Below are 17902 nucleotides of genomic sequence, written 5' to 3'. Positions count from 1 at the left end.
ATCTCAACTGTAAGAGTCATGATTACTCCCTTTGATTTGGGATAATTTTAAAATCCAATTTGGAAATAGGAAGTCCATCTGCTACTTCAGTTCAGGAATAAATTTGAGTGTATATTTACCACACTCAGCAGGTGTAGTCATTAATGGAACTTACATCTACATGGAGGGAAGAATGCAATGGAGTACCTAAAGGTTCCGTCTTACATCCAGTGCTCTTCAATATCCTCAAAGTTATCTAGATGAGGGGATAGAAGTTTGCCTCCCAGTGTTGTGGTTGCTCCATCGCTGGAAGTTTACAAGGAAAGGTTGGACAATCATTTGTCCAGGATGGTAAAAGCTCTTCCTACGTGGCCATGGGTTGGACTAGAAGACCTCCAAGGTCCCTTCCAATTCTATTATTCTGTGCTTTATGTTCTAGACATATGGTTTAGTTTTATCATTATTTTGGATGCTGTTTGTTAGAAATCCTTTAAAAATCCCTTATAGGAGTTCTTAAGGATTTTTGTCCCCTTTGAAAATCTGATGAAACCAATGGATCATTCTGAAAATATACCTAATTATATGGTATAGAATAAAATAATAAAAATGACATTGTCATTGTTATCCCCGTCCAAGTTTACATGGAACCTTGAAATTTACCCTACCCTACTTTGTAATGCTGGAGATGAAGGATGAATTAAATCCTTGGATTGTCTTAATACCATGGTGAAGTGAACATATGTTGGGGGGGAGGGAATGCTGCAAGTGCTTCCTACATTTTCCCATCCCTGACTTAGTGGCAGGTGGGTCAGATGGCTCTAAAATTAGCAAGTACTACTTGGCCGTATCCACCAGGAACTTCAAGGGGGAGTATGCAGATGTGACAATGAAGTAGTTTCTGTTTTGCTCCATTTGGCCATGTATTGAGGAAGCAGAAAGGCAGGTGTATGAAGAAAAAAAAAAACACCCTAATATAATTCCTAAGTAGAAATTTTACCCTGAAAAGGAGTTGCTGTACAGACTTCCTTGAGTATGGAAGTTCAGCAGATGATATCCTTCACCTCCTTGCTAGGTTGACATCTTCACCCCCCCCAGGTGGTGTTTAAAAAAATAATAAGGTGGAACCAAACATGTGTCGGTTTTCTTTATAAATTTTCCTGCCCCCCAAAAATGGGCGAAGGACTATCCTACCCTGAGCTTGGAATGAGACAAGAGAAAGAGAGATTTTAGTCCATTCCACTCTGGAGAACTTTGTTCTCCAAAATCTCCTGCTTTATTGGCTTCAGCTTGTCCAAGATTCATTCAAAGGAATGAAAATCAGGAACTCATTTTTACTGAGAGACTAGTTTTCCCCAGCCTTGTATTCTTCTGGTAGTTGCGCCCACATAACAGGATGATGGAAATTATAATCCAAGAAATGGATTATTATATATTTAGAATGTAGAAGAATGGAAGGAGCTGGGCAGATATGGAGACAAAGGCCTACAAATCTTGAAGGCTTGTAAAACGCATCTACTAGAAGGCTCTTGTTAGAGATGGCCAACGGGAAACAAGTTATGAAAGATGTTCTCCTAAAGGGAAAAATGGTTTATTTAATTTTCTCCCCCTTGTTTCAGAGTGGCTGTGGCTGTGAGCAATGGAAACATGGAACTCCCTCTGATGAGGCAGTGCATGGATCAGGCCCTTACTCTTGATAACAGAGTGTGCAAATTTACTGTCATGACCGTTGACTGCCCAGGAGAGATTTCAAAACTACTGGAGACCTTAGCTCGTGAGGAGGCAAGGTAGTCTAAACGTGATTTGACTTTGACGGGGACCATAATCTACCGATTATGTACAGTAGGTTGAAACGATTAAATAACATAAAAGAATATTTACTGTTATCGCCAGTGAATACCTACTTGGATGTGTCCATATAGTCACCAGGGCCCGAAGTTGCCTTAATTCCTTGTCATCTTTAGTGGAGACCTTGATGTGGTAGGAAGCCAAGTTTTGCCCATGAAAAATCCGCCATATCTAGAATACACGTATGCGTAGAAAACTTATTTATCTGTTAGATTTATTTGCTTCCTATCTTGCCATGGGGCTACTTTATTGTTTGGCTTACAACAATAAAAAGGGAGAAAAAAATGAAAGGTGTATAAACAGAAGAAAAATAATAGAACAATAAAACAAACCATCAACAAAGGTAGACAACAAGAATACCTCGGTATGATAACCAACAAGATAGATGGGTGGAGAGCAGAGAGGAAGGAAGGAGGTGGAATCTGCCATCAATCCAGCAGACACCTCCAATGTGGAACTCCCTCCATTATAACCCAAGACCAGCCAGGAGAGCCAGGTCTTCAGGTTCTTGTGAAAAGACAGGAGGATGGGGGTAGATCTTACCTTAGTGGGTAAGATGCTCCACAAGACAAGTGCTACAGCAGAGAAGGCTCCTCTTCTGGACTCCAGTAGTCAGACCTCTTTGACCAATGGATCCAAAATAGGCCCTCTCAGCCAGCACAGGTAGGACACCAGAAAGGACAATTTGTATCCAAAGAAGAAAAGGTCACTTCATTTATTTGCCCTAGCTCCCAGTCACTAATCTAAAAAAGTTTAAGGTGTCCATCCAACATAGCAACTTCATATCTTTTTCTTTTTTTAAAAAAACCTCTCCATTTAAGAAAAATACACAGAAACCAAGAAATGCTTTGAGAAAATAATCTTACTGTCTAAAAGCAATGGAAACAGTGCCACACAAGGCTCTCAGCCCGAAGTGGTGGAATTCATTTTTTTTTACTACTGGTTCTGTGGGCATAGCTTGGTGGGCATCGTGTGGCTTGGTGGGCGTGGCAGAAGGATACTGCAAAATCTCCATTCCCTCCCCACTCCTGGAGAGAAGTATATTGCAAAATCTCCATTTCCACCTCACTCCTGGAGAGAAGGATACTGCAAAATCTCCATTCCCACCCCACTCTGGTGCCAGCCAGAGGTGATATTTGCTGGTTCTCTGAACTACTCAAAATTTCCGCTACCGGTTCTCCAGAACCTGTCAGAACCTGCTGAATATCATCCCTGTTTTGGGGTAGACTTTTTTTAAACGTCTTCATTTCCACGATTCTTGATTCAAATTGGCCTTGACTGGTTTGTAGAAATTCTGCCAAAAACTCCATTACTGCTTCAGGCCTGTGAGACTGAACTAGCTATAACCTTACATTAAAAGAATCTCTTTGTTCCAGAATCTTGAACATCAGACAAGAACAGCCATACATGAGATCTGATTTGTTCACCAATGAGGTAAGCAAGGGAGGAGAAAGCTCCATGAAATTCTGTTTTAACTGAGCTGTGCCAAGTTCTGCATATAATACTTTTTGACCAAACAACTCTCTTTTCCTCCATTGTTGGCCCAGATAATCATAAACAGACCTTCACAACTTTCTGTCCATTTTAGTTAGATGATAAATTTTATCGGCCCACTATTCCGGAGCCGGGAAAAACTTTTACCGGCTCATCAGGCTGTCAGGCTCCGCCTCCCTATACTTTTTGAGCTGCGCAGGGAGTCCAATTTCTAGCAATTCGGTTAAAGAGCTTTGCATTCAAGATGGGAAACCTGAAAGCTCCATGAAGCCTTCTTAATATATATTACAGGCTCCATCCACGACTAGTGATGGATGGTATTTGGCTTGTAAATTGATTGGAGGTGCCTTTTTAATATGTATTTTTTTTTTTGCTGAGAATGTTTTACATAAGATTAAAACTATGGAAATGTCAAAGGTGAGAAAGAAAAACAGAAATAAAAGTGAGAAAGTCAAAGTCAAGGAAAGAGGGAAATGGAAGGAAAAGGATCAATATATAAAGCAATCTCTATTGTTTTTTTTTAAGCAGTTAACAAACCAAAGAACAAGGGAACCATCTTCACCCATCCAAATTACATATCTTGGTCCCCTTCTTCCCATAAATAATCCTTTTTCATCAGTCAACCCTGAAAATATCCATTTGGTTTTATCCAGCTTTAGCAAAAGAGTCCATATAGGCTTTCTAGCCTTCTATAAAAATAGTTATTTTTCTTTTCCTAATTGGGTAAGACAATTTAGCCATTTCAGCAAGTTCTAACATCTTTACAGTCTACTCCATTGTGGATATTTCTGTCAGAGTTTGTTGCAACACACACAAGCAGACTATTAAGCAGGGTTCAAATGTCTTTATATACATAACACATAAGGCATACAATACCTTTGTAGATTTTTTCACATTGTAGGGAAGAGAAATAGCAAGTGCAGCACAAAATGGAAGCACAAAAAGGAGAAGGCAAAATGGAGGAGAGCAAAATGGAGGACAGAGAAGCTAGTGCCCTCAAGCTTATATACAGAATAGTTAAACCATGCCCAGGCTCCAAACTGTCTCTTATGGTCCCATACAACAAATATTATGTTTCAGTTACCAAACAGCCCTCATTGGCTGACCTGTTGCTACGCTGTATTCCAGTTCATGAATATACTCTGGCAATTTCTGTATTTCCTCCCCCTCCCATTTTTATGCATATAGAGTAGCCCTGCTGCAAACAAAACCAATCATCTAGTATAGAGATGGACATCACTTGCCTATAAAGTTGCCAAGAATTGGATACAGCTGAATGGTTAAAACAGCAACAACAGTGTAGATTATTATTCAAATAATTACCATACCATGGTATGCATTACCATTAATACAAAATCAATCACTCATGAATTTTTTTTCTTTTTTTTTTAATTTTAAAAACAAACTTTATTAAACATATAAAAGTAAAATACTATACCATGTATATACAAAATACATATATATTAATACAAACAACATTACATAAAAAGAAAAAGTGACTTTGGTCATAAGTCCGCTATCTTATTAATGGTCCATATTTGTTAATTATTGTTATCATACAGAATTTTACATTTACTCTCATTTCTATGAGTTATCCAATCATACCACCTATTCCACGCTATCTAACATTTTGAGTCTATCTTATCTTTCATTTCAAATGTTAATTTATCCATTTCCGCACAATTATATATTTTTTGGATTATCAGTTGATCTGTTGGCAGTTAATCAGTTTTCCAATATTGAGCGAGCACCAATCTGGCTGCAGTGACTATGTGTAATATTAAATACTTTATTTCTTTCCTATAGTTTTCTTTAATCATCCCTAGTAGGAAAAGCTCTGGTTTGAGTTCTATTTTTTCCGATGTTATTTCTATTAGCCAAATTCTTTTTTCCCAATACGTCTTAATTTTTGGGCAAAGCCACCAGATGTGGAAGAAAGTGCCCTGTGCCTGCTTGCTTCCAGCAAGTTGGACTTAAATTCAAATACATTTTTGCTAATCTCAAAGGGGCCAGATACCATCTATACCACATTTTGTATTCATTCTCTTTATAAACCATTGACTTTGTTATAATATAGTTATTTTCCCACACTTTTTCCAGTCCTCCAATTCTATGTTATGTCCAATATTTCTTGCCCATGCTATCATTTGTCCCTTTACTAATTCCTCTGCCAAATCAAATTCCAATAAATATTTGTAAATTTTTGAAATCAATTTTTCCTCCGTGGGTTCTAAAAGTTGATCCAACCGATTCGGTTTTAATTCAATTCCTCCTTCCTCTTGATCCTTTTTGTATCTTGTTTTTATCTGAAGATAGGGCCACCAGTCTATCTGTATTCCTTGATCTCTGAGTTCTTCTTGTGTTTTTAGTGTTCCCTGGGGATCCAATATTTCATAAAATCTTACCATTTTTTGAATTGCTAAGGTATTGGGGTGTATCATCGCCTCCATTGTGGAAAACCACCCAGGAACTTTCATATAGTGTTTACATTTTAATTTCTTGCCATGTATACATTAATGAATCTCTTAGTATATGATTACAAAAATACCTATGCATTTTGTTCCTGGTGTTCCATAAGAAGGTGTACCACCCCATCAACAAATCATGTCCCTCCAACTAGAATATTTTTTTCTAGTTGGGTATCCATAATGGCATTTTCTTTTGGGTTTCATAAGCTTTCTTGAATGCTTGCAAAAACAGGAAGGTGGAGTACGAATTAGATAGTACTAATAGTACAGTAGGTTTCTACTTACTCCCCACTTTGCCACAATTGTACCCCAGCAGTATTGAATTTCTCCCTTGTTCCCAAGATGTTTTTTTTATCCTATCCATCAATGAGGAGGCTTAAAATGTTCTTAAGATACAAATCTGTATCCCCCCCCTTATTGTTAACACCACGCAGTGAAAACCTCAAAAGTGGTAAAATTAGTTAGGCCCCATCCATTTGGTTGGAGAAAAATTAAGGTACTGGATAACTGGGAAAGTGGAAGAATACAGATTGGCAATGATTACAACCCATTAAAATATGGTTATGGAATTCCATAAATTCCTGCCTACCTTTATTTTATGTGGTGTAATTGATTGAGATCAATAGGGAGTGGCATGGTGGCCTAGAGGTTGAGTTCTTGCCTCACAATCAGGAGGCTGTGAGTGAGTTTGATCCCAGGTAACAGCAGGTATTTCTCTCTCTGCGCAGAGAAAATATCTGCTGTGAACTTTGCATAGGCATTAGGAAGGGCAACGGGCAAGTAAACTCTCTGTTCCATTCACTTCGCCCCGACTCTATCTCGATGTGAGGGATTACAGGGTCTTTAAGAGAAAAAGAAAATTTGAGATCAATTGTTTTCTAAAGCCCTGATTTAGTTTACTGAAACGTAATACACTTTTCCTTCCCAGGTGTCCTGTGTGATAGAAACCAGAGACAGAAGCCATACTACTCAATTAAGAAAGATCCTCACAGAACGTTATCCAACGATAATATGGGTGGAACGGTGAAGATGATGACAGCTGATGGGAAACTCCATTTTTTAAAAAATAATATGGAAAGCTAAATATATTGCAAGTAGCATTTCTTCCTAGAACTTGGCGATCCATTAGTGACAGAGTTGATGTATGTTCTCCCCAAGAGGTTGCAATCTAAAAAGAACAATCAATATGGAGTAAATAGCTTTAAGTTTTATTTATTTCATTCAGGAGAGTTTTTGCACAGATCCGTAAAAGGCATATATTAAACTCCAGTTCATAATTCTATCTCCCTTTAGTGTAAGGTGAACCAATAGAGATACAGTACAATATTACCATAGATGTTCTACTTGATGACAATTCATAATTTCTGGGTCAATCCAATATTGCTGCATCAGTAGTCCATTAAAAATTACTAGTTAAATGTTTACTAATCAGTCCAGTCACTGTTAGTTATTTCTGGCACACAGTCTGGGGGGGAAAAAAAGGACCAATCTGTCATCTTCATCTTTTAGGAAAATTGATCTTGCAAATATTTTTTTCCCCAAGTCTGAATTGTTTTTTATCTTTTCTTCATCTAGATCATTTTGGACATGGCTAGTATTTCCTATTAGGACCCAATCTTCCCATTGCTCAATTTAAATTTTTAGGTTTTTAAAGACCACACTGGGCTACAATATTTTGGGTTGGAGATTTCCTTAGAAGTCTGCTTCTTGGTTGTTGTTTTTTTTAAGTAAAATATATTCAGACCACAAAGCAAGTTGAGTTTGTTCATAGGGAGTCAAATCACGCAGAATTTGCCTTGTGTTTTGCCTTCCTGGTTGGAATTTGCCTTCCTGGTTGGAAGAGAGAATGTTCAAGAAGGAAAATAAATAAGTAAAGATGGCATTCACATGAGGAATCCCACATGTATGTATTCCTGGCAAAAGATTCAGTCACTTGTAATCAACCCACGTTTTGTTTCTCAACACCGAAAGCCACAATTTTGCTTTAATTTCCAAAATCTGCAGGTATCTGAGTTAAGGCTGATGCCTCTTTTGTTTCTTAGTCGGTGGTAGTGGACAGTGGATATTGCCAACACACGGAGTCAATTGCAAGACTTGCTGTTTTATATTTATATATGTGTGCTAATTACAAAGTCACAAACTTAATTGCACAAAGTCACCTCTTTCTGAACAGTAAGTCAATCGCTTGCTCCTTCCTCATCTACATTGTTGAACTTGTCACCGTTTCCAGTTTGTAAAGGGACAAGAGACTGAAAAATTTAGTAAGCCTCTCTTGACAGCTCTTGAAAGGTCTAAAGCAGTGGTGAAATCCAAAACTTTTTTACTACCGGTTCTGTGGGTGTGGCAACGGAAGGATACTGCAAAATCCCCATTCCCTCCCCACTCCTGGGGGAAGAATATTGCAAAATCTCCATTTCTACCCGACTCTGGGGCTAGCCAGAGGTGGTATTTGCCAGTTCTTCAAACTACTCAAAATTTCCACTACCAGATCTCCAGAACCTGTTAGAACCTGCTAGATTTCACCCCTGGTCTAGAGATCACACTTATTTGCAGTATGATCTGAGAATTCCTGAAGAATTCCCCCCCCCCTTAAAAATCACTCTTTACCTAAATGATGTTTGGTTACTGCATTTGGTGGGTCCTAAGAAGATGCAAACTGTGTCTATTGAAAATGTTCTCAAGATTTTAACTTTTTTGTTCTTTTTGGTTTCTTAAAAGACCTGTAAAAAGGATGTTTTGGAGCTGAACGGGAACTATAATGTACTTGTTAGATTCTGCCTTTTATATAGGGTTGCAAGGCATTATAGGTAATTTTTCTTCATAGCAATAATTCTGTCAGATGGGTTATCTGTCAGATGCACTGTAGCTTAGACAGCTCTGGTGAGTCCGTTTATTAGGGCCAATGACCCCAATTCCACTTAAAGAAGATAGAAATTAAACATTTGACCAAATAAAATGAAACAAATATCGATTTATTTAGCTATTACTACATTTTCTTTCTTTATGAGATTCAGAGGCAGCTTGACTGCAGAATGACTCTGGCCAGCTTGCATCAAACAACTGGAAAATGATAATATAAGAAACAATTGGTTACAGCAGGTTTTACAAACAATGAAACAAGACTCAGCTACCTTCAAAGAAACTAAGTGTACTCATTGACTAGTAACATCTGTATGTAAAATAAGCTTGACAGATCTGAAATATAGTTAAGAAATGGAATATGAAACCTCTGTAGAAAGTTAGCACTCACCCTTCTAGATCAATGAAATATTCTAGGAAATATTAAAAAGGCAGAATATTATACCTCCCTGGATGAGAAAAGGAGATATGTGCTCTTGGAAAGCAGTCCCCCCCTTTGTTAATAGCCCCCAAAAGACTAGGCCATCCTATCTACAAGACAAAAGGCTGAGCCAACTTATCTACAATACAAAAGATCTTCACCCTCAGGGCATAATAGGATTAACACTCTACCCATCTCACCACATTGCACCTGGGAAGATTACATCACCCAGCAAGCCTGGGACTCAAGACAACCTACACAGTTACCCCTGCATGAGAGTTACCCCCATGAGAGTCTGACAACCAATCAGGATACCTGTACTTACACAGAAACAGGAAGCTCTAAGGCAGGGCCCAAGCGAGGGTATAGATTCTCTGTCTCTCTCTCTCTCTCTGTCTCTCTCTCTGTCTCTCTCTCTCTCTCTCTTTCTCTCTCTCTTTAAAAAAATATGTTAAACTACGTCAGGGTTAGCACTCTCCTATATTGCAAGATGGGTGTTTGGTTTAAATATCTTGCAGGTCTACAAAAGGAACACAGTGTTGGTAGCGAAGCCATTGAGTTGAATCTCAAGACTGAAATAATGGTCAAGATTGAATGGGATGGACCAAAGTCAACTTTTCAATGTCTTCAAGGAGGCTTCATTTCATAACTTTTATGTCTTCAGCTTGCTTTGCCCGCTAAAAAGATGTAAAAAAAAAAGATGGTTACCAAGGGAAAGAGGAGAAGGGCATTTAAAAAAGTGCAGTAAAACGAAACTTCATCACTATTTATTGATTTAGCGCATGGCAAATACATGTACTTATAGTAGTTCAAATGTTAATATCAGACATTGGGCTGGTGTAAGCTCTTGATGAACATTTGGACACAATGTGGTGGACATTTTGTCGAGGAGCACCTCAGCCACACTGAGGGGTAGAGACAAGACCATGCTTCGGTCAATGAACACAGCTGTAGTTTTTAAGCCTTGCTGGAAACCAGCCTTGATATGTCCTGTTAGGCCCATTTTGTTTATCTGTTATCTGTGTATTTAGAGAGCCAGGAGTTCTACAAAGATGTCTGGCTGCCAACTGTCGTTAACTGCCAATTCTTCAATGTAGTCTGGCTGCCAGTTGTTGCTAGTCATTTGGTTCACACGACTGTGCTATCCAGGGTGTATCGCAAGGAGTCGAACTAGCATCACAGCCAACTTCATCACTACTAATATTACATGGATCAACCAGCCTCAAAGATATGGTTTATTAGCAGTTCTCCTCATAATGTAATAAGGTGGCAGCTTCCAAAAAAAAAAATGTTGAGAGAAAATTAAGATTCTGTTAAAGAATCTTCCCGGCTTGTTAAGGTATCTCCTCACCTGCAAGGAGTTTTTGAAATTTTAATTTAATTTAATGTCAATTCATTAAATAGCAAAACATCCTCAGCAATATCATGCTAGTTAGTGGGCTTATTTATTCAGAATAATAACAGAGTCCTGAGCTTGGGAACACAATAGCCACCTGAATGTGGAGCACAACCTTTATGGAGGAAGAGAGGCACTAAAATGTGGGCTGGCAAAACTGACTGAAACCGATACAGCTGTCACATCTAAATTTAAACTCTACCAAGATTGGGTTCTTCAACAAAATATTTGAGTGGGAAACTGCAACAACAGGGAAATAAACCTTTAGAAAACAGGTTGATCCACCATCTTACATGGTCTGTGGTCTGTGGCCATGTGTAGTGGAAAACTGGGTTAAAGAAAAGAGATATTTCTCTTTTTGTGATGACCTGGGATGTGGAACGAAGGTAACACAGCCAGAGAACAGGTATGAATCCCTTTATTTGTTCCAACTTTGCTCCCAATGCCCCATTTACTCTCCGGCCTGAAGAAAAGCTCTCCCACAAACCTGTAGCTGGCTATGGCTGCAGATACTCGAGTCCAAATGCTGTAAGCAGAATGACTGCAATCAATCACTCCAGCAGGGCAAGATAATGAGTCCAAGAACTGAAGAATCACGGCAATAATTCCAGCAAGACAAGATAAGCACACAGAAGCACAGCAATAATTCAAACAGTCAGGAGGAATGCCAGGAATGGAGGCCGCAACTCAGTGTTTGTTCCTGACAAACGCCCCTCCCAACTGCATCTCCTTTAAACTCCATCCCCAGGTGTTCCTTGTGAAGGGAATCTGGGCCCTTTCCTTCCTCCTAAGCCACGCAACCCATGTTGCTCTCTTCTGCGTTCTTCCCTGTGCACCCTAGGATGAGGAGTGGGTGGGCCTTGTTCTTCATCTGAACCCTCTCTCCGTTGGTCTACCTCTCCCCTGCTCTGCCCAGCCTGACTTTGCCTTTCCCCAGTTTCCTCCACAGCCAACGGAGCCACTCTCCCGCTCTTTCTCAGCTGTTCGTCTTCTGTCTCAGATTCAGACTCCAACAGGGGTATGACACTTTTAATCCCATTCAACAAAGATATGGAGATCTGGGAAGCGTCATGTAATAGTTTCTCCCTTCCTTTACTATTATTAGTAGTAATGAGTCATCGTAAGAAAGAACTTTTTATAATGGAGACAATAAAGATTTTTTTTTATAATGGAGACTAAATTTGATGTCCATGCATCCATTTGGAGGGCAAATAGACATTTTGTCCATTCCACAGCCAACAAGAATTGGATAAAACATCCAGACGAGAATAAATGATTGCAATGAAAAATAGCCTGTTGACTTTCTAAAGGTTTTTGGGGAAGAGAAGCAAACTCATCAAGACCCTGCCTTTCTAGATTTTCCATGCATCCTCTTGTATCGGAGGTTAACTTTATTTTTGCAGACAGTGACGTGGTTGTCAAAGATTTTAGTTTTGTGAGTTGGTTTTAAAAAAAGAGAACATACACTCAAATTGGAATTGGACCACTGCACCTCAAATGCTGAGTCCATGAAGTTGGCCGTGGCCCCCGAGTCCACCAGGGCCTGAATCTCCACTGTTCCCTGACCTGGCACGAATACACTTGCTGCTAGCACGAGGTGCTTCACAAAAGCTGTCTGTGGTGGAGACGGTTGGTCTGTTGCTCCTTGAGCCCAACCTATGGAACTCTCTAGGCCAGGCCAGGCCCGTTTCCTGCCACTACTCCCACCATGGCTTTACATGCCTTAGCAGGACACTTGGCCACTGCAATACAGGCAAAGGCCTTTGTGGCACCGCCGATCCTTTTCAGCTTGGGTCAGGCGAAGTCGTGCAGCCCCCAACTGCATCGGTTCATAAGGCAGAGGTACCAATGGCAGCACTGCCTTAATGGGTACGGGCGTGGCCTCTGTCCGTTATTGTGCCCATCGCTGCTGAAGCCTTGCGTTGATGCAGAGGCACAGATGCATGACCAGCTTCATTGATCAAGGGTATTCGGTGCAGCTTCTTTGATCAAGGGTGTTTGGTGCACACCAGTTCATCCAGGAGCTCCGATGAAAGACCTTCCTGGAACTGGTCCATAAGTGCCACCTCATTCCATTGCAGGTCCTGGCAGACCACCCAGAAGTCCACGATATAGTCAGCAAGAGAGCCACGCCCCTGCCGCAACTGTCTCAACTGCCTGTTAGCCATTTGGACCCTAACAGGGTCCTCAAACATGGCTCTTAGCTGGCGGCAAACCTCAGCATAATTATTCAAAAGCTGGTTGGGCTGGGTCAGCAGGGGCATCGTCCAATGTGCTGCTGATCCCAAAAAGATGCTTATAAAAAACCCCACCTTATCCCGGTCAGTGGGGAAGTCCTCAGATCGAAGGCTCATATAAAACTGGCACTCCCAAAAAACACTGGAAATTGGGCCAGCGAGCCATTGTCCGCTCAGAGCTGATTCATGGTCACCCAATGTGGTTCAAGAAGTTAGAGTTGGGATGGGAACAAAATCTGATGACCCAGGGCACGACACAGAGATAACACAAACAGCTGGCAGTTCAAACCACCCCTTTATTGTTCCAAATCTCCCCAAATTTTATTTATTTTATTCAGCTTATATGCCGCCCTATCTCACAATGGACTCAGGGCGGCTCATAACAATAAAACACAAGCCACAATATAAAATAAAGACCAAAATCTAAAAAATTTAAAATTAACCCTTAAAACCAATTAAAACCCCATCATCAGTCCAGGTCAAGGGATTTGAAAAGCCAAATTTTTAATTCCCGGCAGAAGGTGCGAAGGTCAGGAGCTAATCGGAGCTCCAAGGGGAGTTGATTCCAGAGGGTGGGCGCACCGACTGAGAAGGCTCTACCCCTGGGGGCCGCCAGCCGCCACTGTCTAGCCGACGGCACCCTGAGTAGGCCCTCTCTATGGGCGCGAACCGGGCGATGGGATATCGTTGCTTGCTGTAAGTGGTCCGCCAAATATCCTGGTCCTAAGCCATGTTGGGCTTTATAGGTCATCACCAGCACCTTGAATCTCACCCAGAGGGCAACCGGTAGCCAATGCAAACCGTGCAGGAGGGGTGTAACATGGGAGTATCGGGATTCTCCCATCACAACCCGCGTGGCTGTATTTTGCAGCAGCTGAAGCCTCCAAGTGTTCCTCAAGGGCAGCCCCAAATGCTCCCACATTTATGGCAAGTCCCAGAGTAGAGTGAGAACAAACCTCCACACAAACCTCAAGCAGCCTCTGGCTGCAATTAGTCCAGCCAAGCTCTGTCTGCACCATGGCTGCACAGCAATAAATCCCAAATGTATTTGGCAAAACAAGAGCAAAGCAAGGAGTTCAGGGAGCAAAAGATCCAGATAATTAGTCCAGAATGCCAACAAGGAATGCAAAAACTCTTGGCCAGTTCAAACACAACACTTCAGGGACTCAGCGTTTGTTCCTGACACTCCCCATGGCGCCTCCTTAAGTCTCATTCCCCAGGTGTGCCTGGCGAAGCCAGGCAGGGCACTCCTTATGAGTGGCCTACTCCATCTGTGCTGATCATGCCTTCTCTGCACTCTCCAAGCCCTTGCATCAGGAGGGGGTAGTTCTTGGTCCTAGTCTAAACTCTGTCTCTCCTCCCTGTACAGGCCTTACTAATTCCAAACAGCCTTGCCTGGACTGACTCTGCCCTTCCCCAGTTTCCTCCAAGGCCAAAGAAGCTGCCCTCTCACTCGCTGTCAGTTCTTGTCCAGTTCATCTTCTGCCGCAGATTCAGACAATGATGGGGACATGACAGAAGAATTCTACTCCATATCTATTACACAAGCATTGAACCTAGCTCTTGTTCCAAGATATTTGGAACTAATTTTATGTTCAAAACAGCCTAGATTTAGACTAGTTACTTGAGATCATGGGTCAAAGTATTCTACTCTGCTCACCGTACCACAGATTAGCTGGTAATTGGCATACAATTCCCAAGAGTGAAAAACAAGCAGTGAAAACATTAGATGCTTCTTATGCCTTTATGCATTATTGTTTTGGGGCCCGTGACATTGACAGTTTCAGTCTTGTGGCTGAATAAATTGTGTGGATCCTTCACATGCATACCTGTCCAACAAACAGCTACCAATACCTCAAAACATTAGGAGTGATACCTTAGAATAGAGATATAGAGAAACAGCTTCTATGTTATTGCTTTAATTGCTGAAGAACATTGTGAGTTTATTATGAGAATTCTAAACACTGCGATCCAGATTATATCATTACTACTGTATTTACCTGTGAGCCTCCAGCCTTACTGTAGATCTGCCTTTAATATAATGTGACGCCGATAGATAAATGAGCAAAATCTTTTGTTTCTGACAGTTCAAGCAATTGTATCACAAACCTTTATTAGTACCACTCAGCCACTCTTGTGCCGTCAATGACAGCTGGACCCCATCTGTCATAGGATAGAGGTCTTCTTGGAATGATTCAGACTACAAAGGAAAACATGAGAGTAGAGTCCCAACGTCTGGGGAACTACAGTATCCTCAAAACAAAGGCCCTCCCTGCCATATTGCTAAAGAAGAGCTATCCGCTTATCCAGTGTGGAACAATCATCGAAATGGCTCAATCAGTCCAGAATTTGTTGATAAAACCTGAAGATGTCACAGGCACAGACATCAAGGCCCCTCTTGGGCATCAAATCTGACAGCCCAAAAAATTTTTTTTTATTTATTTATTTATTTTAAATTTATACACCGCCCTTCTCCCTCAGGACTCAGGGCGGTGTACAGCCAGAATTAAAAAACATAAAATACAAATATTAAAAAACAATTAATATATATATAAATTTGGCCCAAAATTAAAAAATACAAACCAATTAAAACATTTAAAATTTCTTCTTAAACCAGCCCGACTTGCTGGAAAAGGTGGGTTTTAAGGGCACGGAGGAAGGCACTAAGGTCTTGGATTCTCCTTATCTCTGGGGGCAACTGATTCCAGAGGGTAGGTGCCCCCACAGAGAAGGCCCTCCCCCTGGGGGTCACCAGCCTACATTGATTGGCTGATGGCACCCTGAGGAGGCCCTCTCTGTGGGAGCGCACGGGACGATTGGAGGTTGTCGGTAGCAGCAGGCGGTCTCGAAGATAGCTAGGCCCGATGCCATGGAGCGCTTTAAAGGTGATAACCAGCACCTTGAAGCGCACCCAGGAGACCACTGGGAGCCAGTGCAGCTCGCACGGGAGCAGTGTTACATGGGAGCGCCATGCTGCTCCTGTCACTACTCGCGCTGCTGCATTCTGGACCAGTTGGAGCCTCCGGGTGCTCTTCAAGGGGAGCCCCATGTAGAGAGCGTTGCAGTAGTCAAGGCGAGAGGTGACGAGGGCATGAGTGACTGTGCACAGGGAATCCCGATCAAGAAAGGGCCGCAACTGGCGAATCAGGCGAACCTGACAAAAGGTCCCCCTGGTTACAGCTGTCAGATGTTCCTCCAAGGACAGCTGCATATCCAGGAGGACTCCCAGATTGCGAGCCCTTTCTGTGGGGACCAAAGACTCACCCCCAATAGTCAGTGATGGAGTCAACTGACTATATCGGGATGCCGGGAGCCACAGCCACTCAGTCTTGGAAGGGTTGAGCTTGAACCTGTTCCTCCCCATCCAGATCTGCACAGCCTCCAGGCACTGGGACATCACTTCAAGGGCATCATTGGGGTGGCCTGGGGTGGAGATGTACAGCTGGGTGTCATCAGCGTACTGGTGGTATCTCACCCCGAAGCCACAGATGATCTTGCCCAGCGGCTTTACATAAATGTTGAACAGAAGGGGCGAGAGGTCCGATCCCTGCGGCACTCCACAAATGAGAGGCCTCGAGGTCGACCTCTGCCCCCCTGCCAACACAAACTGTGACCGGTCGGAGAGAAAGGAGGAGAACCACCGCAACACAGTGCCTCCCACCCCCAACTCTTCCAGCCGGTGCAGCATGATACCATGGTCGATGGTATCAAAAGCCGCTGAGAGATCTAGCAGGACCAGAACAGAGGAGCAACCCCTGTCCCGAGCCCTCCAGAGATCATCAACCAACGCGACCAATGCCGTTTCCGTGCTGTGCCCAGACCTGAAACCTGACTGGAACGGATCTAGATAAGATGTTTCCTCCAGGAATTGTGGGAACTGTTGCGCGACCACACTCTCCACAACTTTCGCCATGAAGCGAAGGTTGGAGACAGGACGGTAGTTGGCCAATATTGCCGGATCCAGGGACGGCTTCTTGAGGAGAGGCCTCACCACCGCCACCTTCAAGGCAGTGGGGAAGTGGCCCTCACTCAGCGAAGCATTGATAACACCCTGGAGCCAGCCTCGTGTAACCTCCCGGGAAGCCAGTACCAACCAGGAGGGACATGGGTCCAGTAAACATGTGGCCGCACTAAGTCTCCCCAAAATCCTGTTCACATCATCGGGAGTCACAGCGTCAAACTCCTCCCAGATAACATTCTCAAGACTATTCCTCGTCACTCTGCCCTGATCTACCCAGTCAGAGTCCAAATCCCCCCGGATCTGAGCGATTTTGTCATACAGGTATTGTCCAAAATCCTCCGCCCTGCCTTCCAAGGGATCCTCCCTCACTCCCGGATGGAGCAGGGAGTGGGTCACTCTAAACAGGGCGGCCGGACGATTCCCTGATGACGCAATAGAGGCAGAAAAGTAATTAAACTTTGCCATCTCTATTGCCACTAGGTAGGTCTTAATATGCGACCTTATCAGTGTTCGATCAGATTCAGCGAGACTGGCCCTCCAACCGCTCTCCAGGCATCTTTTCTGGCGCTTCATTTCCCTCAGCTCCTCGGTGAACCAAGGAGCCGCACGGGATCGGCACCGGGTCAGAGGCTGCAAAGGCACGACTTGGTCCAAGGTCCCACCAGCCGCCCGATCCAAGGCGGCTACTAGGTCCTCGGCTGAGTCATGTGCTAGAATCTCAGGAAATGGCCCAAGCTCCATCTGGAACCTCTCAGGATCCATAATACCCGCCAGGTCCACTCCTCCCTCTTGAATAAGATTGTGAATGAGGGGGGCCTTATTTACCATGGACCTGGCGTTGCACAGCATCAGCCGAAGGCCCAGATCCTGAGTATCTAAGCCACCTAGTGTCCGAGCGGAGCCTTGGGGACCGGGGCAAGCAGTTGCTCTCAGATAGCAAGTGCGAGCCCCCGACACATGATATCGTCCCCTGCTCCCGCCATATCTGCCCCTCCCATTCACCTTGCTGATGGAAAATTCCTCCTCCGGATAGTCCTCCAGCCCCTCCCCAATCCCTCAACCTGCACCCTCCAAACTGTCCCCCTGTGCCGGCTCTGACCCTAGTGGGTTCGTCCCCCCAAACCCCTTGGTCTTCCTCCCGGTTCCCCTTAAAAAATCATTATTCCCACCCCTTAAAAATTTCATTAAAAATTTACGTAGAAAACCCCTCAACCCCCTCTTCGCTGCATGCCATCTCTCGGG

General features: G+C 42.9%; 1 protein-coding gene across 3 annotated transcripts in view; it reads left to right on the top strand.

Annotated features, from left to right (window-relative positions):
• The window catches only part of LOC139318402 (L-threonine ammonia-lyase-like), a 38754-nt gene extending 31751 nt beyond the window's left edge, over nucleotides 1-7003 (top strand). For all 3 annotated transcript variants that reach the window (XM_070945831.1, XM_070945830.1, XM_070945832.1), the window contains 3 exons: nucleotides 1596-1763; nucleotides 3201-3258; nucleotides 6715-7003. In XM_070945831.1, coding sequence (XP_070801932.1) covers nucleotides 1596-1763; nucleotides 3201-3258; nucleotides 6715-6813 — 325 coding nt within the window. In that variant the 3' untranslated portion in view covers nucleotides 6814-7003. The remainder of the gene's footprint in view (nucleotides 1-1595; nucleotides 1764-3200; nucleotides 3259-6714) is intronic.
• The last annotated feature ends 10899 nt before the right edge of the window (nucleotides 7004-17902 follow it).

This window comes from Pituophis catenifer, unplaced genomic scaffold (genome assembly GCF_029215685.1).
Source record: "Pituophis catenifer annectens isolate HBS135680 unplaced genomic scaffold, rPitCat1.0.hap2 SCAF_6, whole genome shotgun sequence".
Taxonomy (NCBI): domain Eukaryota; kingdom Metazoa; phylum Chordata; class Lepidosauria; order Squamata; family Colubridae; genus Pituophis; species Pituophis catenifer.
Note: the sequence above shows the minus strand (reverse complement) of the source record. Positions and strands in the feature narration are given on the sequence as shown.